Source organism: Apodemus sylvaticus, chromosome X (assembly GCF_947179515.1).
Source record: "Apodemus sylvaticus chromosome X, mApoSyl1.1, whole genome shotgun sequence".
NCBI lineage: Eukaryota > Metazoa > Chordata > Mammalia > Rodentia > Muridae > Apodemus > Apodemus sylvaticus.
Genome location: NC_067495.1, coordinates 72,653,301 through 72,681,177, shown reverse-complemented (window position 1 = coordinate 72,681,177; position 27,877 = coordinate 72,653,301). Strand labels below are relative to the sequence as shown.

At 35.0% G+C, this 27,877-nt stretch overlaps 1 protein-coding gene across 1 annotated transcript in view; it reads right to left on the bottom strand.

Moving 5' to 3' along the window:
• The window catches only part of Dach2 (dachshund family transcription factor 2), a 512,021-nt gene extending 492,410 nt beyond the window's left edge, over positions 1-19,611 (bottom strand). The window contains exon 1 of the mRNA XM_052170278.1: positions 19,106-19,611. Within this exon, the coding sequence (XP_052026238.1) occupies positions 19,106-19,611 (506 nt within the window). The remainder of the gene's footprint in view (positions 1-19,105) is intronic.
• Between the last annotated feature and the right edge of the window lie 8,266 nt (positions 19,612-27,877).

Sequence of the window (27,877 nt, the reverse complement as noted above, 5' to 3'; positions counted from 1 at the left end):
CTTAAGCAATAGTTTGTCCCTTGCCTACAATATCAGTTTGCTTTCCTTTGTTTATGCTGAATTCTTATCTTTCATAACAGCAAATGCTGCTATGCCTTCGAAGAGAATACAAAACAAGTTCCTGATCCATTCACTCCTAAAATTTCAGCCTGATTTTTTCCAAATGTTTATTCTGTATTTTTATTTTTTCCATTAATTTATTTATTTGCTTTACATCCTGTTTGCAGCACCCCTCCCAGTCCCCATTTACACAGTCCCTCCCCCTCCACACTATTCTTCTCTAAGATGGGGAGGCCTCTCTCAGCCTGATTTTTCTTTTAAATCACTTCTTCATTTCTGTCTCAAATGTATTGTCTCATGCTCAAATGTCTCTCTCAAACACACACACACACACACACACACATTTGTATTTCTGTATTATGTATGTATGTATGCATGTATTACATAGGTATGTTTGTATCCCACTTGAACTTTATTCTCAATCTAGCCACCAAAGTGAGTTTTAAAAATTTACGTCTGAGGTGGGCATTGGTAGTACATGTCTTTAATCCCAGCACTTGGTAGGCAGAGGCAGGGGGATCTTTACGATTTCAAGGTAACCCTGGTTTACAGAGAAAGTTTCAGGACAGCCAATGCTACACAGAAAGAACTTGTCTCACTAAAACAAAAAGCAAACAAACAAACAAAAAACTCCAATCAGATCCTCTTATACCCCTTCGTAAAACCTGTATGTGAATCTCCTTCCATTATATAAGTTCATGGTAAAATATTTAAAATGACTCTAATGGTATATGTAAACAAATTCCTTCATTACCATTATGTTCATTTTCCAGTTCTCTTCCCTTACTCCACTATAGTCATACTAGTATTTTTAATGTTCTTCAGATATGCTAGAAATACTGCTGTTTTAAGACTTTGGGCCAAATGTTTCTTCAGACTTTGGCACACTTTCCCTGAATCCTTTGGGCTAACTCTCCTTTCTCAGGTTGGTTTTTACTACCTTCTAACATGTAATATAATATGCTTCAATGTGGTCCACTCCATTTGTTTAATTTTTAAATGTATACAAGGAAGAATGCTTAACAGAAGAGAATACCTCATGCCTATCTGGTAAAGAGGAATGGAGAGAAAAAAGGAAGGGAGCGAATGAGGAGAGGAAAGAAGGAAGCAAGAGAGGGAAGGGGTCTCTTTTAATTTCATTTGCTATGCAAAACACTGACCAAAAGCAACTTAGGTTTATACATCCAGGTTTTAGCCTATCATTGAGGGAAGTCAACTCAAAAACTCAAGCAGAAAATCAAATTCAAAACCAGAGAGGAACACTGCCTATCTGGCTCAGTATCAGGCTCATAACATTCTTGTACAGCCCAGACCCACCTGCCTAGGGATAGTACAGCCTATAGAGGCTATTCCCTCTTATATCAACCTTCAGTCAAAACAACTCCCCAAAGACATGGCTGCAAGCTAATCTTATCTAGGCAACAGTAGGTTCCCCTCTCAATTGTCTCTAGAACTTGTCAAGTTGACAGTGAAAGGTAACTAGGACAGAAATAATTTCTGTATATTTTCATATAGTCTATCCATAGTAGAATTCAAAGCTCTCTGAAGGTACTCATACATCACAGAATAGCATTTAAACAGAAAATATAATTGTTATGTTTCAGAAATTTAATGTTATGATTGAATGAATTGTTGCAAATTCTACATAATTTCTTGGGTTATTGCTCCTATTTTCAATTCAGAATTCAATCTTTTGATGCTTCTCCAACCTTTTTGTGCATGCATAAATAAATAAGTCTTGCCAGGCATGTGTCTCATTCTTTTAATTCCAGTACTCAGAAGACAGAGCCAGGCTGATCTCTATGATTTCAAAGCTTCCCTGATTTATATAGCAAAGTCCCATGCCTGTCCAGGCTACATAATGTGATCCTTTTAAAAGAAAGAACGAAAGAATGAAAGAACTAAGAAAGGATGCAAGGGCAAAGGAAGGAAAGGAGTGAGGGAGGAAGAGAGGGAGGGAGGGAGAAAGAGAGGGAGGGAAAGATGGAAGGAGGATCCATCCCAAGGAGTTTTGTTACTGCATTTCTGAAAACAGCATAATTAAATGTAAGTGTTTCTTTAAGTGCAAGCACCTTAAAGATATTATAGTAAATTTTTGAGTAGTGACTCTCCTTCTAGTTTGTTTAGCTCCATTTGTCTCAACTACATATCCCATCATTCCCTAACTACCTGGAACAATTCACCACTAATGAATCTTGTTTACTCAATCTAACTATTTAAGACATTATAAAGAGTAGCACCTGAGCAGGCACGAAAGAAGACTTGGGTTCCAGATGTAGTCATCTTTACCAGACTGTTTGTCCTTAAGGAATTCGCTTAACCCACTTACATTTTGATCTTCTCACCTAAATGCGAGTTCAAACAACCTGTTTCATAGAATTTTACTGAGACATAAGTACAAATGTTGAAGATTTTTATAACCTGTGAACTTCTCCACAGATATAGTATTCCTTAGTAGAGGTGCAAGTTTTATTATTGTCATGGATAATGCAGATTAGCTTTGAGTGGAAATAGTATAAATGAGTCTAAGCATTCATCAAACATACCATGTTGCAAAGTGACCAGAAATCTTGTTAATAATTTTAACTATCAGATATATTTCCAGACTCAAATACATGTATTACATATCTAAACTTTACTATTATCTTTGTCATTCCTTAATTCAAATTTTAATGTTAAGTAATTTTAGTTCAGTAGTTCCAATTATTCCTTAAAATAAACTCATTAACCATTGAATTCAAAATAAACTGCACAAACACCCCCAAAGATAAAATTAAATCCCTTGCAGAAATTTCCCACTAAAATGTTTCAAATCATACGATAGGAATCTATAGTCAAGCTAATAGTGGTAAGATAACTTCTCAAAGATATGCAAATCAATATTGTTTAATTTCTTTAAAGTGACATTTTCAAGAATGTTAAGCTGTTTTTCTTAAGGTTTGGGGTGATTATTTCTTTGAAACAAGGTTTCACTATGTATACCTGGTTAGCCAGGAATTCTTTATACAGACCCAAACAGTGGGTTTTAAACTCACAAATATCTGCCTGCTTCTGCATGCATAAAGTAGTATTAAAGGTGTAAAACACTTCCACCAAATAGAAACAGAAGGAACACTACCCAACTCCTTCTTCGAAGCCACTATTATGCTGATACCAAAACCACACAAAGACCCAACTAAGAAAGAGAATTTCAGGCCAATTTCCCTTATGAATATCAATGCAAAAATACTAAATAAAATTCTTGCCCACTGAATCCAAGAACACATCAAAACAATCATCCACCATGATCAAGTAGGCTTCATCCCAGGGATGCAGGGATGGTTCAATATATGGAAATCCATAAATGCTATCCACTACATAAACAAACTCAAAGAAAAAAACCACATGATCATTTCATTAGATGATGAAAAAGCATTTGACAAAATTCAGCATCCTTTCATGCTAAAAGTCTTGGAAAGGACAGGAATTCAAGGCCCATATCTAAACATAGTAAAAGCAATATACAGCAAACCGGTAGCCAACATCAAATTAAATGGAGAGAAACTTGAAGCAATCCCACTAAAATCAGGGACTAGACAAGGCTGCCTCCTCTCTCCATATCTTTTCAATATAGTTCTTGAAGTCCTAGCTAGAGCAATTAGACAACAGAAGGAAGTCAAAGGGATACAAATTGGAAAGGAAGAAGTCAAATTATCACTATTTGCAGATGATATGATAATATACTTAAGTGACCCTAAAAACTCTACTAGAGAACTCCTACAGGGGATAAACAACTTCAGCAAAGTGGCTGGCTACAAAATCAACGCAAGCAAATCAGTAGCCTTTATATATTCAAAGGATAAGCAGACTGAGAAAGAAATTAGGGAAATGACCCCCTTCACAATAGCTACAAACAGCATAAAGTATCTTGGGGTGACTCTAACCAAACAAGTGAAAGACCTATATGACAAGAACTTCAGATCTCTGAAGAAGGAAATAGAAGAAGATCTCAGAAAATGGAAAAACCTTCCATGCTAGTGGATTGGCAGGATTAATATAGTTAAAATGCCCATCTTGCCAAAGGCAATCTACAGATTCAATGCTATCCCCATAAAAATCCCAACCCAGTTCTTCATAGAGCTAGAAAGAGCAATTCTCAAATTCATCTGGAATAACAAAAAACCCAGGATAGCTAAAACTATTCTCAACAGTAAAAGAACTTCAGGGGGATTCAATATCCCAGACTTTAAACTCTACTACAGAGCAATAGTGATAAAAACTGCATGGTATTGGTACAATATCAGGCAAGCGGATCAATGGAATAGGATTGAAGACCCAGAAATGAACCAACAAACCTATGGTCACTTGGTCTTTGACAAAGGGGCTGAAAGCATCCAGTGGAAAAAAGATAGTCTTTTCAACAAATAGTGCTGGTTCAATTGGAGGTCAGCATGCAGAAGAATGCGCATCGATCCATTCTTATCTCCTTGTACCAAGCTCAACTCCAAATGGATCAAGGACCTCCACATAAAACCTGACACACTGAAACTAATAGAAAAGAAACTGGGGAAGACTCTTGAGGACATGGGCACAGGGGAAAATTTCCTGAATAGAACACGAATAGCTTATGCTCTAAGATCAAGAATTGACAAATGGGACCTCATAAAACTACAAAGTTTCTGTAAGGCAAAGGATACCGTCAAAAGGACAAAACATCAACCAACAGACTGGCAAAGAATCTTCACCAACCCTAAATGCGACAGAGGGCTAATATCTAATATATACAAAGAACTCAAGAAAGTAGAACACAGAGATCCAAATAACCCCATTAAAAAGTGGGGTACGGAGCTAAACAAAGAATTTTCACATGAAGGACTTCGGAGAGCTGAGAAACACCTTAAGAAATGTTCAACATCATTAATCATTAGGGAAATGCAAATCAAAACAACCCTGAGATTTCACCTCACACCAGTCAGAATGGCTAAGGTCAAAAACTCAGGAGACAGCAGGTGCTGGCGAGGATGTGGAGAAAGAGGAACACTCCTCCACTGCTGGTGGGATTGCAAGATGGTGCAACCACTTTGGAAATCAGTCTGACGGTTCCTCAGAAAACTAGGAATGTCACTTCCTGAGGACCCTGTTATACCACTACTGGGCATATATCCAGAGGATTCTTCAGCATGCAATAAGGACACATGCTCCACTATGTTCATAGCAGCCCTATTTGTAGTAGCCAGAAGCAGGAAAGAACCTAGATGTCCTTGAATGGATACAAAATTTTGGTATATTTACACAATGGAGTACTATTCAGCCATTAGAAACAATGAATTCATGAAATTCTTAGACAAATGGATGGAGCTGGAGAACATCATACTAAGTGAGGTAACCCAGTCTCAAAAGATCAATCATGGTATGCACTCACTGATAAGTGGATATTAGCCTAGAAACTTTGAATACCCAGGACATAATCCACAAATTAAATGATGTCCAAAAAGAATGGAGGAGTGGGCCCTGGTTCTGGAAAGACTCAGTGCAAGAGTATAGGGGAATTCCAGAACAGGGAAGTGGGAAGGGGTGGATGAAAGAATAGGGGGACGGACGGAAGAGGACTTATGGGACTTGTGGGGAGTGGGGACCCAGAAAAGGGGAAATCATTTGCAATGTAAATAAATAAATAAATAAAATAAAGTAAAAAATGCAAAAAAGGTGTAAAACAGCCACTATACATGGCAAGAATAGTAGATTTTTATAATGACACCCATACAAATGTTCTAATCTCGTTCCTTTACTACCAATTGGATTCAGATATAATATTTGAATATTTTGCCATTAGAATTATACATATATACACACATATATATATAAATCAATATATTCTTTGTTTACATTTCTAATGATTTCCCCTTTCCTGGATCTCCCCTCCCCCCCAAAAAAGTCCCATAAGCACTCTTCCCTCTCCCTGTTCCCCAATCAACCTCTTCCCTGTCTTGGTATTCCCCTACACTGCTGCACTGAGCCTTTCCAGGACCAAGGGCCACTCCTACCTTTTTCTTGGGCTTCATTTGATATGTGAATTGTGTCTTGGGTATTCCAAGCTTCTAGGCTAATATTCACTTATCAGTGACTGTATTCCATGTATGTTCTTTTGTGATTGGGTTACCTCACTTAGGATGATATTTTCCAGTTCCATCCACTTGTCTAAGAATTTCATGAATTCATTGTTTTTAATAGCTGAGTAGTACTCCATTGTGCAAATGTAGCACATTTTCTGTATCCATTCCTCTCTTGAGGGACATCTGGGTCCTTTCTAGCTTCTGGCTATTATAAATAGGGCTGCTATGAACATAGTGGAGCATGTGTCCTTATTACATGCTGGGGAATCCTTTAGATTCATTCATAGTTAGCCTTTTTATGCCTATAGTTCTAGCATATGAATCTGTTTAAGCTCATCACTACAAAAAATGACAAAGCTAAAAAGATATTCAGGGTCAATATATAGTTCAGTGTTAAAGCATTTTCTCAGCAATTCTCAGCATGTCTAAGGCACTGGGAATGATCCACAGACATGAGAGATTCATTCAGAAACACTATGGAAAGCCCCCATCAATACATTTATACTGTCTGTACCTTATTTTACGCTATTTTTGCATGAGAATTGTATCAACTTCTCTATGCTCTTATTTATTAATAGCTCAATTCCTTTGCCTGTGTCCAATTAAACCTATGACAATAATAGCATGAGCCAAATACAGTCCAGCCCTCTTTAAGATCATGAGGCTTATTGGAATAAAAATGTTGAATTCTACTGCTTGTTCTTGGATCTGTTTATGTCAAAGATTTTACCTTTTTCTCACTAATATAAAAGAGACCTAAACAGAGAAATTTATTTTTTTAAATGTGCATTTAGAAACTAACAGTGCACTTAATAATAAACAAAACTCCAAAGAACAAGATAAAACAAAAATACCAAACTGAGTACACAGCAAAGCAGTCATTTGATTTAAAATAACTGCAAAGAAAATAGAACCATAGACTCTGGGACAATTACCATTCTGCCATTACAGAAACATACAAACTCATGAAAAAGAGAATGTTCCTAAAATAACAAAAACCCACCAGTCCTCTAGTGTGACAAGGGCCATTCCAAACAACTACAAATATGAGAATTAATCTATATAAAAAAGCACTTACAGAAATAAAGCTCTGTAACACTTACTATAATCTTCAGAGGTCACAATATTTAACTTAAACTCATGTTAAAATGATTGATCTTTCTGGCCATAAGCAACATTGTGATCACATTGCTTCTTTCCTGAACTACAAATTGAGAATTAATTATTCTTTTCATAGAGTGAAAATACTTTGATTTGCATTTCCCTAATGACTAATGAAGTTGAGCATTTTCTAAGATGCTTCTCAGCCATCTGAAGTTCTTCAGGTGAAAAATCTTTGTTTATCTCTGTATCCCATTTTTTAATAGGGTTGAGATTTCACCTTGCACCAGTCAAAATGGCTAAGATTAAAAATTCAGGAGACAGCAGATGTTGGCGAGGATGTGCAGAAAGAGGAACACTCCTCCACTGCTGGTGGGGTTGCAAACTGGTACAACCACTCTGGAAATCAGTCTGGTGATTCCTCAGAAAACTGGGCACCTCACTTCCAGAAGATCCTGCTATACCACTCCTGGGCATATACTCAGAGGATTCCCCAGAATGTAATAAGGACACATGCTCCACTATGTTCATAGCAGCCCTATTTATAATTGCCAGAAGCTGGAAAGAACCCAGGTATCCCTCAACAGAAGAATGGATGCAAAAAATGTGGTATATATACACAATGGAGTACAATTCAACCATTAGAAACAATGAATTCATGAAATTCTTAGGCAAATGGATGGAGCTGGAGAACATCATACTAAGCGAGGTAACCCAGACTCAAAAGGTGAATCATGGTATGCACTCACTAATAAGTGGATATTAGCCTAGAAAACTGGAAGACCCAAAACATAATCCACACATCAAATGAGGTACAAGAAGAATGGAGGAGTGGCCCCTTGTTCTGGAAAGACTCAGTGAAGCAGTATTCGGCAAAACCAAAACAGGGGTGGGGTGGATGGGAGAACAGGGGAGGGAAGGGGGCTTATGTGGCTTTCGGGGAGTGGGGGGGCCTGAAAATGGGAAATAATTTGAAATGTAAATAAAAAATATATCGAATAAAAAAAAAAAAGAAAAGACTTCCCAAAACTCTGATTTCAGGTTATACTCATCTACTGTGTTTTGACCTGTAAGTCATAGTAATCTCAAATATTTAACATATAGAAGATTGTCATTTAGCATTTCTCAGCTCAGGACATGTTAAAATTAACAATGAGCATCATTGTATTTGCGAAATTTATGACATGCTACCAGCCTATGATGAATACTATATTGATCATAGATCTTTCCACAGACAACATAAGGGTAAATTCAAGAAAAATATACTGTTAGTAGTCACTAAACAATTTGAACAGTCCCCTTTTGTTAGCTGTGACATAGATGCTACATGCATATTTGTGCTTTGTTCGAAGTAGGTATTTTTCTAATAATAATATAATTTTAAATTGAATTCAACATCTACATCTTTCTACACTACTCCTCCATCACTTAATGTGCATAAAATAAAATAAAAAATAAAATATAATAATAAAATATGCAAAGTACATTGGGGGCAAATCATTATTTTTATTTTTTATCATTTTTTCTACTTTTAAGTTTTATTGATCATCTTTTACTCCTTCCTACATTGCAGGTTAGCTGAGAATTAACTATGTAATAAGAATATTCTACGTAGGTTATTTGCAAATGAGAAAAACAAGAATATATATGATACTTATGTATACTACTTTCCATTTCATAAGTAACCTCGTACATAATAGTACTTAATGAACGTATGCCAAAATAAATAAGCAAATTAACTTAATGGGAAAATATCATGTGCTATAGATATCTTATTGCTCAAAGTTCATGTTGTAATTGGCTTATAAACTAAGACCAAAACCCAGTGAACTATGCATCAAAGGTACTATGCAGTAAACATTTTCTATGAATGAACTTTTATGTCTTCCTCAAATCAAAATCTAGAAAATACTCATAAGTTTTTCCACAAAATAAATTTTAAAGTTTAGTAGATTATAGGCTGTTTACAAAGTGTTAAGATTCACATTAACATGAATGTCTATACATTTGTACAATGAATAAATGTGTTATCCAGTTACTTATATTTAAGGGTGAATTGCTTAATAAACACCAAAATGTTTTATTATTGCATTTTAATTTTTGAAATATAATCTTATACAAGACAATGTGCCAAAAATAAAGGTCTGAACTAGATCCGACCAGTGTAAAACTTTTAACACAAATAAAATGAAGTTTCTTCACATAAAAGCAAAAAGTTCATCTATAATTGCATGTTTAGTAACTCCCACTATCTTAGCTTGATCTCTCTAATATAAATCTAAATAGTGCAAAGAATCACAGCATTTGCTTATATACATATGACTCAGATATGGCTATGAAATTTTGGGATTAATTGACAACTGATATTGCAAAACACTTATCACAAATATTAAATTAGTAAATACAATGAAGCATAATGTGATTACATCTTATATACCTGAGATGAAGATATGATGAGTACAAAATATATCTACAAGAATGGTGACTCTTGCTTATATATCACATGGTATACATACCTTAAAATCACATGGCACATAATTAATAAGTGCTGAATACACACCATAATAAATCTGATCAATGATGAGGGATCAAAATGATTGAGAAAGCATTTTTACTTATTGGAAACACAAAATTTTAATAAGGAATTTATTTTACAAATGCCTTCAAGTTAAAGGCAATAATTCAAAAGCAAGAGTCCCTGAGGTCTGACATATGTCCTCAAAAGAACTTTCAAGGAATAACAACTGAGTGGAACTAAACTTCTTGGACCTGAATATACAGGGAAATTGTATAGAAGCCAGATTTCCTTAATATTCATAGTGTTATTCAGAATGAAGATTCAGTGTATATACTTTCAGATAGATCACGATACAGCATACATACAAAATAACATTGAATGGGTGGTTACTTAAGCTTTCTTATGAATGACCTAATATGGCATTAAACTCCAGTTTCTTCCAGTGAGGGTGTAGCTCAGAGGTAGAGTATGGGCCTTGCAAGTATGAGACTCTAATGTCAATCCACAGTACCACTGGGGAGGGGGGGAAATAAACTGACTCAAGATTCTTAACTAAGTATTATTTGAATTGCATTTATTAATGTACTACTGAAGACCAGGAAGAGCTGATGATACAGTTCTGCTCAATAATTGTGGGGTACTTTTAATGTTTATATTTTAGTACAACAGAGTATCACACAAAAAAGGAATATAAATGATGCACTAGTGCTATAGTAACCCAAATTTATCCACAGTTTGCAATGACAATATGATGTTATTTAGACAAATGTGGAAAACAGAATTCTTCCAAAATAACTGAAAGCTCTGAATCTAGCATATTGCTGTAAGCTATAATAGTTATAACTGTTAATCCAATACACCTTTTAAACAAACCCATAAACACATGAGTAGAAAAATAGCACAGATGTTCATCTCTAATGCAATTTCCATTCAATTTCCTAAGTGCGGTCCCTGTGTGCAAACTAGCTTAACGTTATGTTTAGCTTGCAAATTCTTTTAATAAATAATGAATGCAATAAAACTAGAAGATCAATGGCAAGCTGAGAAATCATAAAAAAAAAAAAAGCCCTTTGTGTTCAGGCTGTTGCCCGTTTCAAACTTTAATCCAGAGACAGATCAATATTACTTTTTTTTTTTCTTTTTAACCCATCACACAAATAGCAGATAGACTAAATGTAGCCTAAATACTGTTACCAGCTAACAGTTGCCAGCAACCTGATAAGATCGGACACAATTACAATTGAATGTTTAATACTTTAACATACTCAATACATTATACACTAAGCAACAAATGTGTGAAAAAACAAAAGGTCATACAGCAATTAAAACACTGTATGTCATGAATTTTCAAACTTTCCAAAGTTATATATTTTTCTTGTATTGTCATTAAAATGTTTTCATTGCAATTTTCACTAATATACTAAATAAACACAATGGCTCAATAATAGAATAGATAGAAATAATTTCAACCTCAAGGTTCCTAGATAAAAGTAATTTTTACTTTTGAAAATTAATTATACGTGATAAAATACATTATTCTTTTAATTAGGTATTGTGGAAGATACATCATATAAATTTGGGTTTGAATATTAATGAAACTTCAAATTACTCAGAAAAATAATGAATTATGCTTCTTAGTGTAGTTTTATTTCTATTCTAGAGGCTCTTGTCTTCATATCAAGTCCTTTTACACAAGATTTTCTGTTTGAAAAAAACATCCCAAGTCACATACCACATGCATTATGCTGATGTACCAGTCTAAATAACTAAGAATAATTTTATGCCATTAGTCTTCTTTCACTTATTAATTCTTGCCTATTTAGAACATTAGAACATCTCCCCTGGGCTTTCAGGAAAAGTAAACACTAAGAAGTCATAATTTATATGAGAACATAATTCATGTCAAATAATCTAATTCAGCATATTAGGTTTTGATACCTTTGTATATGTATTTCTGAAAGGTTTATGGCATGATTACAAACAATTTTACAACAGAGTTAAAATTTCAGGATTAATTCTAATAACTGCACACTTCATGTAACTATTATGTAGCAGTTATGTAAAGAGCAAAAACCAATGTAAATAATTATGTAAAAACAATAAATGTGTGTAAGATTGTATTCATTCAGCCAATGTCAATTTTATGCCTAACATATAAAAAGTATTAGATTTATGATGTTTTATAATGAATATTACTGATGTTAAAATTGGTTTCTAAGACAATATCACAAATATACATATATTTTACATATATCCAAGTTTTTATTGTATGTAATAAGGTTAATTACTCTAAATATGTCATATCCAATTTTATATGAAATAATTTGTATTGCATTTTATAATATCAGCCTTGTTATAATAATTTCACTTATTATAATATATAAATTTAGCATTGCAAAAGAGATGAGACCTCACTGTGAAGATATGCATATATTTTAAACAAAATTTTAAAAACCTAGTTAACTATACTTAATTTAGTCAAGTTCATAATAACTTTCTGTTCATACTTGACTACATATAATAAGCCAAATCCTGAGTTTCTGAAATGACTACCTGAAGATATTTTTTTCTGAAATATTGACAGTCTGAACCTTGTCATTTAAGAGTGTTTCGTGATGTCTTAATCTAAGTAATGATACAATTGTGCTTAAAGAATATTGTAAATTTCTATAAAGAGACACTACTTGTAAAAATTTATTCATTTTATATGCTTTGGAAGGAAAATGGGACCTTGCACATGCTTGAGAAGTGGTATCCCATCAAACTGCATCAAGCCATAAATGCTGTTGTCTTAAAACATATGTTCTTCAAAATAAGTAAAACAAACAAATTCAAATTAAATATTGAATCTACTTTGATTGTTTTCATTTCCATGTATCTGATATTAACTTAAAACTCTAGCTATTGAAATATTAGACCAAACATATTTCATGTCAATTGATATTGTTGTTTTTCAAGAGGCATGAGATTAAATGTAAAAGTATGGGATGTCTACTATTTAATGAAGGTAAGTAATTTCACTATATTTATATGAACATCCTATAGGTTTACATATATGTTCTTCTCCAGTTTAAAAAAATTATGCTATAGAAATAACAATTATGGTTATAAAATATTTTATGGTTTGCAAGTAATTAGAATATAAATAAATTATATATGCTAATATGAAATAGATTTTTCTAATATTTTCAGTATCACAAACTAAGGACATGATTAATATACAATAGACAGACTTTCTCCTTGCTACTTAAAAAATGTTAAATACTGAAAGGTTCCAAATCCCTTGGTAAAACTATATTGCAGCTGCATTAAGCCAACAAAAAGCTTATTAGTAAGGCTTTAAAAACTGACACCCTTCTATAATCAATTTGGATATAGTATTATTCTATTTATAATGGCATTTTCAAAGTATCCCAATCATATATTGCTAATTCTCATTTTTGTTTCATGATTAAATATTAATAGACTGGCATTATTAAGCAGCTTCCCTTTATTTAGGTTTTATATTGGATATCACCATTACAGAATTATTAAAATATAATATAAAATTAAAAATCTTTTCACCAAAATCATATGACTGCTGTGTTGTTTTACTCTGACTTCTAAGTAAAATAATATAAATGCAGTTGTTCTAGCAGAAAATGGGAAAAGGGATGCCGCCACTTTAAAAGCTTCAATCTCTTTGACATTGCTGGCAGTGTATGGGAACATTAATGCATCTGTCATGATAACAAGCTAAGAATAACATCTAGACATCAAACCGAGCAGAGAATCCATCTGAAGTGATTCATTCAGATCTGTCTCATTGATTTATTAAACACGGGGCAACATCTGCAGCCTCACAGAGCCGCTTGGTGAAATTAATGCAAGATCAATTCAAATGGAAAAAAGTGTAAAAGAGATAAATCAAAACACAATTTGCATTCAGTTCCACAATCAGGCTTATTGGGTGCAAATGTTCAATTTCCCTTCCAAAGCAAATGTGTTTAAATGTTGTTTTATCTTCATAGAATTGTGTGATCTGAAGTGACAGTGAAGAGTTTTGCAGGTTGAGCTGGTAAAATGGGAAAAAAAAGAAGGAAAAATGCTACTAGAGACCTCTTGAATATGCAACAAGAATATCATTAATACCTAATTGTTTTGCTTTTGGGGCTACTTTTAGCCGTAAACACAATATAGTCAGTTTTAGGTCAACTGGATTGGTTTTAAAGATATTTGAAATATGTAGAGTGAATAAATCCAATCATATGTATCTTTGCAAACAAGATAAAGTGCAACTGGAGATGTATATTGCCTACTGAAATTTATTGTGATTAGGAATACTCAGAATTATACTCATCTGCAAGAAGATTTTTTTGTAAGCATCTACACAAAATAAGAGAACTTTAAATAGTACTCTTTAAATAACTCAAATTTGATATCTTCTTCTTCAAGTATTAAGAATTTTTTACCTAAAAGCATATAAAACATTAATGTCAGAAGACAACAATATTCTAATAATCTATTAACAATCATATGTGTACTAAGAATAATATCATACATAAAATCTCCAAATATGTACTAGTATATATCACAAGCATCACCTAAGATAAAGAAAGGCATTTGAGGTAAACACGAGCAGTCAGTCAGTAACTGAAGAATCTACCTAAATAAAATATGTAGGCAGAAGTGTATGGTTAAAATGAAGGTAATCATTAAAGTTTAGTACACTCATATATGACTGCATTGCTATAATTGTTATATTAGCACCATTCTTCTAACACAAAGCTAAGGATTTTTGGTTATCTGGCTGCTTTTAAGAGACAATAACTGCCTCATCACCACTCTATGAAATAAGAGATAAGTATGTATTCACTGTCCAAATTTATTTCTATAACATTTTTATTATCTGTGAAGTGTCTGTAATACAGAGTACCAGCCCAGAAAAGTTATACAAGCTCTTTAATGATGATGATTAATTTTATTATAAATACAAAGCAACAGTTCCAAGTAAACTGTGTTAGACTATACGGATAATGAACTCTAAGGAATACGACAAGCTTGAGTGCAATGCCAAATTCATTGAGTGCTTATAATAAACATCTTTCTCATGTTTGAGAATAATTTAAATACGTTAAGTGTCAGTAAATTCACATAAAATTATTCCACATCAAAGCACATATTTGTTCAGTTTATATACTGTCAAATGAAATATAAGTGACATTGTGAATTTTAATTGCAAAAGCAAACTTGTATTTGAATAATGTTAAATCATGTCTCTAAATAATTATTACAATGTTGCCTTAATCATACACTCTTATTTCTACAATCATCTATTTAACTATGCTTGAGACTGCTGAATAACAAGTAATTAATTGCTTCCGCAATGAAACAAACTGCTGATCCTAAAACCTGACAATATAACTTCTATGTAAGTAAGTAGATTAAAAAGAAATATCACTAAAATATGTTGGTTGATTAGCATATTTACTAAGAATGACTTGTCATTTAGTGTATGACTGCTGGTATACTTGTGACAATGTGGTAAGAAAGATCTGGTCACAGAATGAACATTTTACACAAATACTATCTGAATTTGCCTTTCTCTGGCATTAAAATTTCCAAGTTTTCCTGTAAAGTAATGAAACAAAAAAATTTCTTTAAATCTAAAAGAAGATATTTTCCATTTGGTTTGGGGACCTTTAAAATCATCATTCTCTTAATAATCATCCAAATATTATCTTCACTATTCAGTTTCAGGTAAAACAGCCTGAAGAGAAATGTTGTACAGCCCTTTGCAAAGGCATCATTGCAAAGATATCGGGCTTACCTAATAGAATCATATATGATCAGGAGTTTTGTTGTATTACTCTCTAGTAGTTGAAGTATACATTATTTCACTACTTTTCTGAGAAGACAACTTGGAATTCTTCAGTAATTAAAACAAATGACACTAATAGAGTTCTTATCATTCTTATCATGACTCAGTATTATGAAGGAAATGATTATATATATATATATCACTCATGTTTCTTTGGTATGAATTGCACTAAACTATATCAAAAAGCTACCTCAAGCAATATATTGGTGTTTATAAAAATAAGAAATTTGAAAATGATCCATTTTTATGAGATAACATAGAAAACAGTACAAACTAAAAACACTCTAATCAGGACACATACTTTTCATCATGCATTTGACAAAGATGTAGAAACATGTTTAAAAATCAGAAAAAGATAATTGCCAACAGTACCACTACAAGAATAGGTCTTCAATAGTAACTCATAAAATTTTATCCATTAAAATGAGTTTCGACTCAACTGAATGTGGACTCTTTTTATTTTACTTTTCTCCTCCCTCACCTTTAGCTCAAAGAGGTAAGTCCTGCATCTTTACAAACAATCCTCTTTAGGCGAGTCTACATTGAGAACATCACTTATCTTCTTGGGTATGATTATAGGATCTTTCCCTTCATCTTCCTCTCCTTTGACATAATTCTGCTCTTTACTGCATTTCTCTTTTCTTACCATATGTCTTACCTACTTTATGCTTTCATCCTGAGCCTACGCCTTTGTATACCTCTCACTTACCTTTTTACTGAATTAATAGGTGACAAAAATAGTGTTGACCTAAACACTAACTTCAGATTGCATTTAAAACCATAGATTTTGTAAACAATGTTACCTAGAGTAATGAAGCATTTTTCATAAGAATAATATTTTGTAATTTTATTAACATATTTATGAGAGCATTTGCAGCAGAAGAATTTGCTAATGTTATATCATTAATTAGATTTTTCAAGTAATTGTACTTTTTCCTTATTTAAAAATTATTATATATGTATTATGTGTATCTCTGTCTGTGTAGTGGCTTTCCCTTCTTTTTTATATGTTGTAACCATAAAATAGGTTCCACAATTTTTACAATTATATATTTCAATACTTACAAGACAATTATCCAAAACATATATTATAAAATGTAATAGAATATACAACCTATTGTATCATAAATATATTTTCCATATTTAATACTTTTCTAACACAATTTTACAAAAAAAAAACAAGTAGAAATGTTAGCTATGAAAATGATAAGGAATTAATAAAGCTTAATCAGACTGAAACAGGAACCTAAAATACATTATAACAGGATCCCAAAATAGTATAAACAACCTGTCTCAGTATAACTAAGAAACTTATCATTTATCTCTTTGGTATGACTTGTTAACATTTTAAAAAGTTCTTATTTATAGAAAAAAACATCAAAGTCATAATAAAATAATAACCTGTTTATTTTGAAAGTGAAACTCATAAATATTTCTCAAGAATGAGAATATTAATTATTGAAAAGGGGGGAAAGGGTCCCTGTATAAAATTTTCACTCTACAAATAACAATTTGGGGGAGGAGAATGATGAAGAACAGGGAAGGAACAAAACGGAAGAGAGGGAAATGAAGAAAGAGAAAGAGAAAAGATGAATATGGCTTTTTCACTCTGCAATTATTTTTCAAGTGAGTGTATCGGAATATCAGTAAATACATCACATGGCCTCCATTAAAGTTCTGGTAACTCACTGAGTTCATGTATTAGGGATATTCTTTGTAATCAAAATGAAAAATTTCTCTTTTCTATAGAATATTTCTACTTTTTAAACCCATAATTTTGTCTTGTATTGAGAGAGGCTTTTAACCTTTGTGCTTTACAGTCATCTACCTTTTAAAAAGTACACTTTATAAAGCCAGGATATTAAGCTTTACATGGGAATCAGGTAGGAGTATCCCTCTGAACTGGGTTCTGTTTAGTTGCTTGAACACAGAAGTTGCTCAGAAAGAACAAGAAAAGGTTCTCTTGTAAGTTCTACAGCAATATTTTGCTTCTTGCACTAGCAAGCAACAGTTTGCCTATTAGTTATCATCAGTCCATCTCTGCTAAAGACAGCAATTTAGATTTTACAGTATACATGACAATGTAGTTGCAGTTTCATTCCTCAGGCCCAGAAATGTCATCATTTAAAGTTGTATTGTAAGATTAGTCCTCAGATATTCTTTATAAACTGACCAACTGTGCTGCTGCTTTACAGCAGAGCTCTTTGCTCCTTTTTCATTGTAATTTCCTGATTTGTATACTAGCCTCATGTGTAACATGTTTACTTTCTTGAGACATTACCAGACTGGAGATGAAATAAACACTAAGATTACTAATTCATATTTTTGAATGTCAAATAACTTTTAACAGTTTCCTTTCCTAAAATTTTATTCAAAACATCAAACATAAATTGCTTCTAAGTGCACATGAACCCAGTCTCTCATGCACTTTTAAACTGTGATATCAAGGAGATACACTTAGGACTTGAGAAGTTGGCTATTAGTATTTAAACAATCTGCTCTTGGGGCGAATGGGATCCTTCCAACTAACTCGTTTGTCTGAGGTGGGGGAGCTGTTTCGTCCTCTAGACAACAACAACAACAACAAAGCCTACTAACTTCTACACCAAGCCTCAGCCTAGCCTGAACCCCAGCATTCTGTACCCCCACATTAACCTCTGCAAGTGGCCCAAGAAGGAGGATTCCAGGAAAGTGGAATTTGTCCTCATTGGGTTTTTTTTGTTTGTTTGTTTGTTTTGTTTTTTAAATAGGACTCATCTACTTTACCATACACCAGGGAGCTTTGCGAAGCAGGCATAAGCATATGTCCTTGCAGACACTTCTACAAGCATACAAACGAACGCACACACACACACACACACACACACAAGCGCGCCCGCACATGCAAATGCACACACACACCACCTCCACCATCACAGCACACACACATCCCATACACTCTCACAACAAGCATACAGGATGGTGATAGAATCACCCTCTGGGATGGATTCTAGACTTCCGTTCCCCTGCACCCCCTAAGTGCCTTTTTCTTGGTTGCCAGCTTAGGAGCCCAGGTTACAGCTCAGCCAGCCCCCACTCCCAAGAATGCCCTTGGTATCCCTGTTCAGAAGAAAAACTATCCGACCCGTATGGCCACAAAAGAGCATGAAAGAAAAGCAAATAAAGAAAATAACTACCACGAGCAGCCAAAAAGCCATGCAAAATGTAGGCAAAAGGCTGTAAAGTTTCAGTGGAGGATTGCTACTGAAGTTTGTGTGGGACTTTTTCAAATTGAAGCCCTACCACTGAGAACCGCCTAGAAAGGACTAGCAATTAATTTATGAGCCTTTCTAGTTCTTTCAACCCCGCAGATTACAGTGCAAAGGAGCAGAACTCAATCTCTACGGACCAAGTTGGATGAGGCTGATTTAAGACATGCAGAAGAAGGCAAAGGGGTAAGGAGAGAAAGAGGCAAGCAAGAAATGAGTGTCTCACCTGGCATTGGTGCAATCCGTGAACAAAGTTTCAAAGTCTTTCCTGGTGATGAGCTTGCAACGATTCACCCCCGGCTGGATGGCCCCCAGCCCGCGGAGGATTCGAACTTGCTCCACAGTGCACACCACCGGAGATATGTCCAGTCTCTTCAGCTTAGTGTACACTGTGTGCAACCCTCCCACCAGGTGCTTGAGGAAAAGGTCAAAGACTTGCGGCAGGCAGATCAGTTCCTGGCCGTCCATCAGGAATGAAGCTACCTTCACCCCGTGCATGTCGACCATCCGGCACTCGTTTGTGTTGGTGTTGCTGCCACCGCTACCACCACCAATCCCACCACCCACGACACTGCCGTTGTGGTTATTGGCCATGAAACTGTTGATCATATTAGGGGTTAGACGAGGGGGCTCTCCTGGAGACGAATACAGGGGTTCAGCCCGGAATAAACCCCCCGGGACGCCGGCGCTGCTGGAAGTTGCAGAAATCACCGGAGGTGCGGAGACAGCCATGGTCACTCTGTCTTGAGCCTAGCTCTTAGAGCCCTTGCTTTCTTGCCCTGACTCCTTTAGGTCCCCTTGCACTCACTCGCTGACTCTTCTTTCTCTCTCTCTCTCTCTTTCAGGCACGTTCTGACTCTCTGAACTATTCTCAAGTCTGAAGCGCGCTGGCTCAGGCTCCAGCTCATCCACCACCCTACACACACAGTGAGCAGCCTCGACCCGCAGCGGCCCAAGAGCCCACCCCCACCACACCCCCTCCCGAGACTGGCAGCGCCCCCCAGCCAATGGGCCCCACCCCCTCAGAGCCCGAGCGCGCAGAATGGCTGCCGCCAGCTAGGGGTGGAGACTCCCTAGCCAGCCTCTGCCTACCTGAGGCCGTTTGGGACTTTCGGTGAATGGAGGTGGAGCAGGAGAAGGGAGAAGGGGGCGGTGTGCAGCCTTGCTCACTGCCCGGAGATTAGAGCAGAGAGTCCAATTGTCAGGTCTCTGAGAGGGACTCTGCTTCCAGCCTGTCTCCTCTGAAGTGGAGGATTAGAGGGTCACAAACGGGACTGGCAAATGTGTCTCCTTCACCACACACCCGGAGCCATCTCACAGAGGAAAGTGACTTAGCTCTAATTGAACTTGCACATTACCTCCAAACTCAGCGGAAAGAAGAGGGGGCTTCGCGCAGCATCCTGGAGAAAGAGTCCAATGAGTTCACAAGTGAACAACTCAGCCTTTCTCTTACCCACTTAGCTCACTTGATGTAATATTTTCCTTATCCAGCGCCCATAGGGCCAATCCCCAGAATTCTCGCATTCATATCAGAGTTGCTGGTTTTGTGACTCTACTACTACTCAAGGAGGTTCAGGAAGCGCGGTGGGGAGCCTCTGTAGCTGATGGGTGCATTGTTTTACAACACTTCCGCCACTCTCCTGAAACAGACTAGGGTTTTGTTTTTTAGTGTGTGTGTGTGTGTGTGTGTGTGTGTGTGTGTGTACACGTGCACGAGAGTGCACCAGACCTTAGCCTTGCCCTAACATTACCAAAAGGCTTAAAACAGTATAGAGTTTATAAGGATAGGGTTTAACATTCTGAACTTGGATTTTTTTTTCTCCCGAACAATGGGCTCCGAAAACCCCAGCATTCCAAAGGTTCTATATCCTAATGGTACCTCATGAGTCTTCTTCCCCTACCTACCAAACCTCCCACACTTAGTACAAGAATACACTGTGAAGGAAATATCTGAGTAGGATGCCTGCCTGAAGAAAAGCATACTCATTTCCATACAACATATCATAGTTAAGTCACCTTAGCCAAATAGTTTCAAATTCTTTGTCAAGGTTTGAATGAGCTGCAAGGTATTTCCTTTACTATCCACTTCTAGAGGAACTGGTAGTTATTCAGTGCCTTAAATTCAGGTTTCATTTATTTACAAAAGTTACCACCCACATAGCTACATAACTTCTCTGATATTCTTCTATTCTTCTGGAACATAAATACTTTTAGAAACCTGCTGAGTTTTATTAGTGCCAGTTGTATTTAGCATTATCCAACAGAGGAAGTGAGTTTTTCCCCCCAAGTCCTAAGTTGAAAATGCCCTAGGTAAGATATTTCTCTCTTTCTACAGCTTGTTTTTTTTTTCCTTCTGTTATTTCATTAACCAAGTATTACAAATTTCCTTTTGAGTCTCTTCATAGTGTTCTATTTCAAATTGAATGAGGTCAAAATGTGAAGAGCTCACGATGACAGTGGCTTTTGGAACACAGGAATAAGCAACTCTAACATAATAGATTGGAATACATTCAATCACAAATCATTTTTAAAGGCATGAAATTGTTTCTACTTACTTGCTACAATCTTAGGAGAAAAATGTGAAGATATAAAGGCACCAATAAGATAGACAGAGAAAGAAAAGGTTCCGAGAGAATGCAGTGGTTTGCAAAAACAATATAACAGCACCACCATGCTTTTTAGTATTTACTAATTGTTCCTTTTTAAAAAAGAAACTTCAAGTCTGTACAAAAGGTATTTGAATGGTATGTCTATTAAACAATGTGTTGAAATATACCTCTGGTATTGTTGCAATAAAATCTTCCAAGAGAATACATTTTATACAGAGTTTTATTTGAGAAAACTCTACACTGGTAATCCTAAAATCAAGCAGTTAGTTCCATGTGTATGGCTGCAATTACATTATAAAGGTCTTTCTTTTATATTAATTGTAGGTTTTCAGCAACCAGACAATATAAGGATGTGTGTATAGGTACATGAGAGCCCATCATGCACCTTGCCCTAACATTACCAAAAGACTCAAAGCAGTAAAGAGTTTGTGAGGACAGAGTTTAACACTCTGAACTTGGTGGCTTTTTTCTCCCTCACAAATGGGCTCAGATGTTTGGCTATTTCATGTTTTAAAAATATGATATAAAATGAAAAATGTAGAACATTCACTAAGGCAGTAATCATTTCTTATATTAGAAAACAAATGCATTTTGCAGTTAGAGAAGACATGAATTAAATGTTATTTATTTAAAGTATCTATCAAATTTGTAGCAATGTTTTAACTATCAAATATTAATGCTAGAATTCAAGTAGAATTGATAGAGCCTCAAATCACTGACAGACCAGTAATTACTGAAGGATTAACAGCTCTCTCATAAGCCTTCAATGTAGAAAATGCTTTTGGTTTCATTAAGTGAATTCCTTCCCATTTTGGTCCTGTAAAAAATTAACATGTGAATTAATTAATTAATTTTAAGTGATACTTGTAATTTAAAGACATCTACATAAAGACTTCAGATACTGTGTCCTTGGGTTTCTTGATGCTTTGATGACTTTATTTCTGTTACTACTATCTATGGCTTGAGACTGACACTATCAGATTCCACATACAGAGTTGTATTTTATTCATTTTTCATTTGAATATCTTCCATCAGACAAACATGTTTCTAAAGAAGCCTGGCTTTCTACAAGATTGGAGGAAACTTTACATGTCAATACTCTCTAACTTGGGAACTAAATGAAGTAGTATAAAATTGTAATGGCTGTAGTAAACAGAGTGCCCTTATGTACTGGGTCAGTCTGATGTTGTTTGTATCCTATAGCTAAAACTGGTTCCTCAAAATGTGGTTGCCCCCTATGAGCAAATGCTCAAGTACTCAAGTGATGCCATGTGAACCTTCTTTCCAATTTAACTGGTCAATAAAAGGCCAGAGCTCAATATTGGGTAGTGGAGGGAGTAAGGTGGGCCTAGATGTTTAAGAGGAGATTGCAGGTGGGTGAGAAAGGAGGACTGACAGAGAAGAGACTTCTATGGTGCAAGTTTCCTGAGTGGCCAGGAGGAACAGAAAGTAACAAGGGACTTCGTAGTTAGAACTTATTCCTTGCTAGGTTGAGCAGATCTAGCCATAGTCACTTGGGTTATAAATAAAATATCTGGATTGTGTGTCTTTTATATGGGCTTATTGGAACACTAATTTCAACAACACCTTTGGGAGAAGAGATGTACTGCATGAACAATAGGGAAATAGGCAGGTTTGTGAATTAATACCAGATAGGAATTAGCCACTGGAGTAAATATGAATAAAATTAATGTAAAAAGATAGCATATCTTATAAGAAAAAGTTGTAGATGGCACCAGTTCAAATAAAATGATTCAATAATTTGAGTCTTAAAACAGAACTTCCTGACCTTAATTAGAAATTTACATTTTATCCTAATTCACATTCAATTAGAAGAGGAGAGTGCTCATTTATAAACATAGGCAAATGTTCCACTTTTTGCCACAGCCTATAAAAAGATACCTCAATGAATATAAATTCTTTAAAAAGATTTATTGATTTATTTTATGTGTGTGTCTGCATGTATGTACACCATATGCATAGTCCTGGAAGCCAGAAGATGGCATTAGATTACCCAGAAACAAGAGTTACAGACAGTAGTAAGCAGCCATGTGGGTTCTGGAAATCAAACATGGGACCTTTGCAAGTGCTTTTAACTGTCAATCCATTTATGCAGCCCTAATTTTCTTAATTCATTACATGCTATTTCTTGTGTGTATGTGTGTGTGTGCGTTTGTATGCGTGCATGTATTCAGAATTAGTTCTTCCTTCTACCATGTGAGTCCCAGAAATACAGCTCAAGTCCTCAGACACAAGTGCTTTTACCTGCTGAGCCATCTATATTTTTAATACATTTTTATTTTAATAATTATCCTTTGAAACTTGGATACATATGTACAATGTATTTTGATCTAGCTTCCCATACAAGTCCTCCCAGACTACCGCCACCACATCCTTCTGCCAATTTCATATCTTCTTTTTAAAGCCATTAAGTCCAATTACTATTATCACTATAAATCCATGGACATAGAGTTGTTGACTGAAGAATAAAGCCCTATATCCTATAAAAAGATTTTTTTACATACAAACATACATACACACATGAATATACACATATATGCACACATGTATATACATAAACACATACACCACACACATACACACACACACACACACACACACACACGCTAGGTTGACTAGAACTTCAAAATATCCAAAAATATTTGAAGGGAATGTTTTATTAGGAGAGACACTTAAGAGCATCCTAGGGTAATGGATTGTTTGAAACCCACAGAGAAACCCTGAAAGTGTACCTCCCTCCAGCAAACACACACATGATTAATCTATTCCCAGAAAACTGGCTACATAGTGATTATATATAATATACCTTTTTTCCATCCAAGATGAATTCTAAGGAATGTAAAAATGGAAAATATGAGCTTTTAGGACAAGAAAAGAATTTGTCAACTGAAAGAATTAACAGGGCTGGAAAGAAGGCTCAGTGGTTAAGAGCACTGACTGCTCTTCCAGAGGTCCTGAGTTCAATTCTCAGCAACCACATGGTGGCTCACAAGCATCTGCATTGGGGTTGATGCCCTCTTCTGGTGTGTGTCTGAAGAGAGCAATGGTGAATACATGAAATAAAAAAATAATTTAAAAAAATAAAGAAAAAAAGAATCAACAGCTAAAAATTAGAGGTTGAAGGAAAAATAATTGTTTACTAACTGAAATTCAAAAAGTAAACTTTTAAAGTACTCATAAAATACATGTCTAATTCCATCCTTTTAATATATGATACCCCATATTACACCATCTAGGAGAAGATATATGTCTTTAAATTTAAATTCCTTTCACACCTCACAATATATTTTTACTTTAAAACTTCAGGGGTTTTTTTTTTTTTTGATTGTTCAGGTTGGAGCCATTTGAACTTCAGCTGGACTCCTACCAGTACTAGATAAGATTTAATTCATTTTGCTAACTCCCTGTAGAATTCACTGAAGTGTCTGCTCCAACATTTATAAGGTACAGTCCCCTACACTCTCATCAGTTGCTGCCTTCCATTGTTATATAATTTTACCACAAAGAAATAGAGAGTTTTTCAAACCTCCCTTCTTTATTCTGAAACAGATTTTCTCCCTAATGTCTCTGATCTTCTTATATTCCCAGGGTCCTTCAGAAAATATAAAACTATTTCCACTGCCTTCCTTGACATTGTTGACCCATTTGTGTCCCTCAGGCCATGAATCACTTTTATTCCCTAGTCTCGTCTCTTTGGCATCTGCAGTGTATCCCTCTCTGCTTACTCTTATTTCTTTTATTATTAAAATAAACCACAAGGCTTTGAATGAAAACAAACAGAAACAGTCTCCAAACGTTCAATAATAATTGCAGAGTACTGTCCCCTGATTCCTGGCATCGGCATCTTCGGGGTACCTTGCAGAAATATAAACTGTTTTTCCATAGCCAACACCTACAAAACAGAATCTCTAACAGATAGTACCCAGAAATTTGAGTTTTAACAAACCTATAGTTGATTCTGATGAAGGCAAACTATTGAAATCCACTGCTGATTTTTCAAACTTTTTGAAAATCTTAGCTTCTTACAATTGTTTTCCACTTTACTACACTTTTGACCTTAACCTTTTGCAATCTAATTCTTAACACACAGTTGAGATTACTATACCAAGCATGATCATTGTGCTGTTAAATAACAATCCAAATTTGTTTTTCTAAATCTTCATCCTTTAACATACTGGATCTGTCTGTACTATATTTTTAATTGTTGATATTTCTTTTATTTTCTGCGATTAACATCATTTCCCCCTTCCCTATACTCCTTCCAAACCATCTGATATATCCATCTTTGCTCTCTTTAAATAGCAATCATTCTTATCTCTTGGCTTTCTTACTTTGCAACAACCAAATATTTCTCTTCTATATACCTTTCCCACTTCGATGTCCTTGTTCTTGACACTGAAGATGTAAAGCTCTTGATGTGTACACTATCATTACTGATCATAATTTCAATTTTCTTGTAGCTTCAACACCACCAACACAGTGAACTTCTCCAATTCTTATTTTTAGTTTTTTTAAAGAAGAACTCTCCTCTAAAATGGAATGTCTCTGGGGCTTAAGAACGATTAATTATAGCTCTTCTAATAGAGCAGTCCTCTAATACAATGGAGCTAATGAAAGACTGCAACTTCAGCTACTGTGGACCTGATGCCCTCTCATGGCTGCTGTATGCATCTGCACTTATATGTGAATATTCACTCAGAGATGCACATAATTAAAAAACTAAAATAATATTTTAAATATGAAAAAAGAATATAATGTTTCCAATAGGATACCCTATGGTATTCTCAAATTTAAAATACCCAAAAGTGAATTAGTTACTCTAGCCTCTGTGAATCTGATCTTTGTTTCTGATATTTACCTGTCTGTCTAATAATCTGTCTAATAACTTTTGCCTCAAATTAGTGATTTCCTTGCCTTCGCCTCATGAGTAAAGCTACAGGTGTATGCCATTGTGTCTAACTTCATTTATCTTTCTGTTGTAGAATACATTAATACATGCATCTGTGTTTAATGTGTATCAGTGCACATATGTATGGGGCATGTGTGAATGTGTGTCTGTGTGTGTGCATGTGTGTGCAAGCACATGCAGAAGTGCTTTTACCCAGTGAGCCACCTCCACAGCCCCATTGACTTCATTTCTAGTAAATTAAAAGGCTTTCATAGTCACTGGAGAGAATCCTTTGATTTCTCTCTGCCCATTCATTATACATTGCTTCATCAGTCACTGTGAAGTTATACTTAGCATTTTTCTCTTCCACACCTTTCTATGTTCAGTGTCAACAATTTTGCATAGCCATGGTATTTTTGTATTATTACGATAATTACCTCTCAATCTTATTACTTTCAGTGCTTCCTTTTCCAGTTTGCAAAGGACACAAGATGACTTTATTTTTCTTTTGCCTACATTCTTTACTTCCCTATGTCATATTCTTTTCAGACAAGATCTCCCACCATTTTTCAGGTGATTTCAGTTTCTATTCCTCCTGCCTCAGTCTCCCAAATACTAGGGTTACAGAAACAGGCCTCCATACCAGACCACACTATTTGTTAATGAAATGTTACTGTAATCTTATTTAAAATCTTCATTATTACTCCGTTTGAATATCAGATAAATGTCCTGTTCTTTAGAATTATGTTACATCTTTAATCAGTCATTTCCTCAAATAGTCAGTAACATGTTGCTTGAACATAAATAGATTGGTATCACACGTCATGATTATTAAGCTTCTTTCAATGCTTCCAACCTAATGCTAATGCTCGGGGTCATCATCTTTCTATATTGAGTGCATTGTTGCACACTTCCCCAATTCTATTTATATCAAACTTATCCATACTTTAAAACTAAATTCCAGTGCACTGCCATGAAATACTATCTCATTCCTTTGATTCCCAGTCAGAAATAGGATGCCTCCCCCCTCTCTCTCTAAACTTTCATGGTACTTTATGACTCTTTTAAAGCATGTGGAATTGTGACTTAGTCTTAGGTCATGACCTAGAATTAGGTTACACCAGATTAGGGATCATTTTTATATTCATTTATATGATACTTTAAGGGCCAACTACTGTGCCTGGCCTACAGCCTACAGTTGCTTTTCATAGATGTTTCTTAAATACATGCATACAAACATAGGTTAATATTATACAATAGAATCTCATTTTAGTGAATTTGCTTTATCCTGTGATTTTTAGAAACTAAAGGTTTGTGGGAACCTTGCATCAGGTAAATCTTGTGTAGTTATTGTTTTCCTAACTACATGCTTACCTTATGTATTACTTTTTTAAAAATATAATACTATACACTTGATTGTGTGTTATAGCATAAAGATAACTTTTACGTGTATTGGGAAATGAAAATTATTTCTATGACT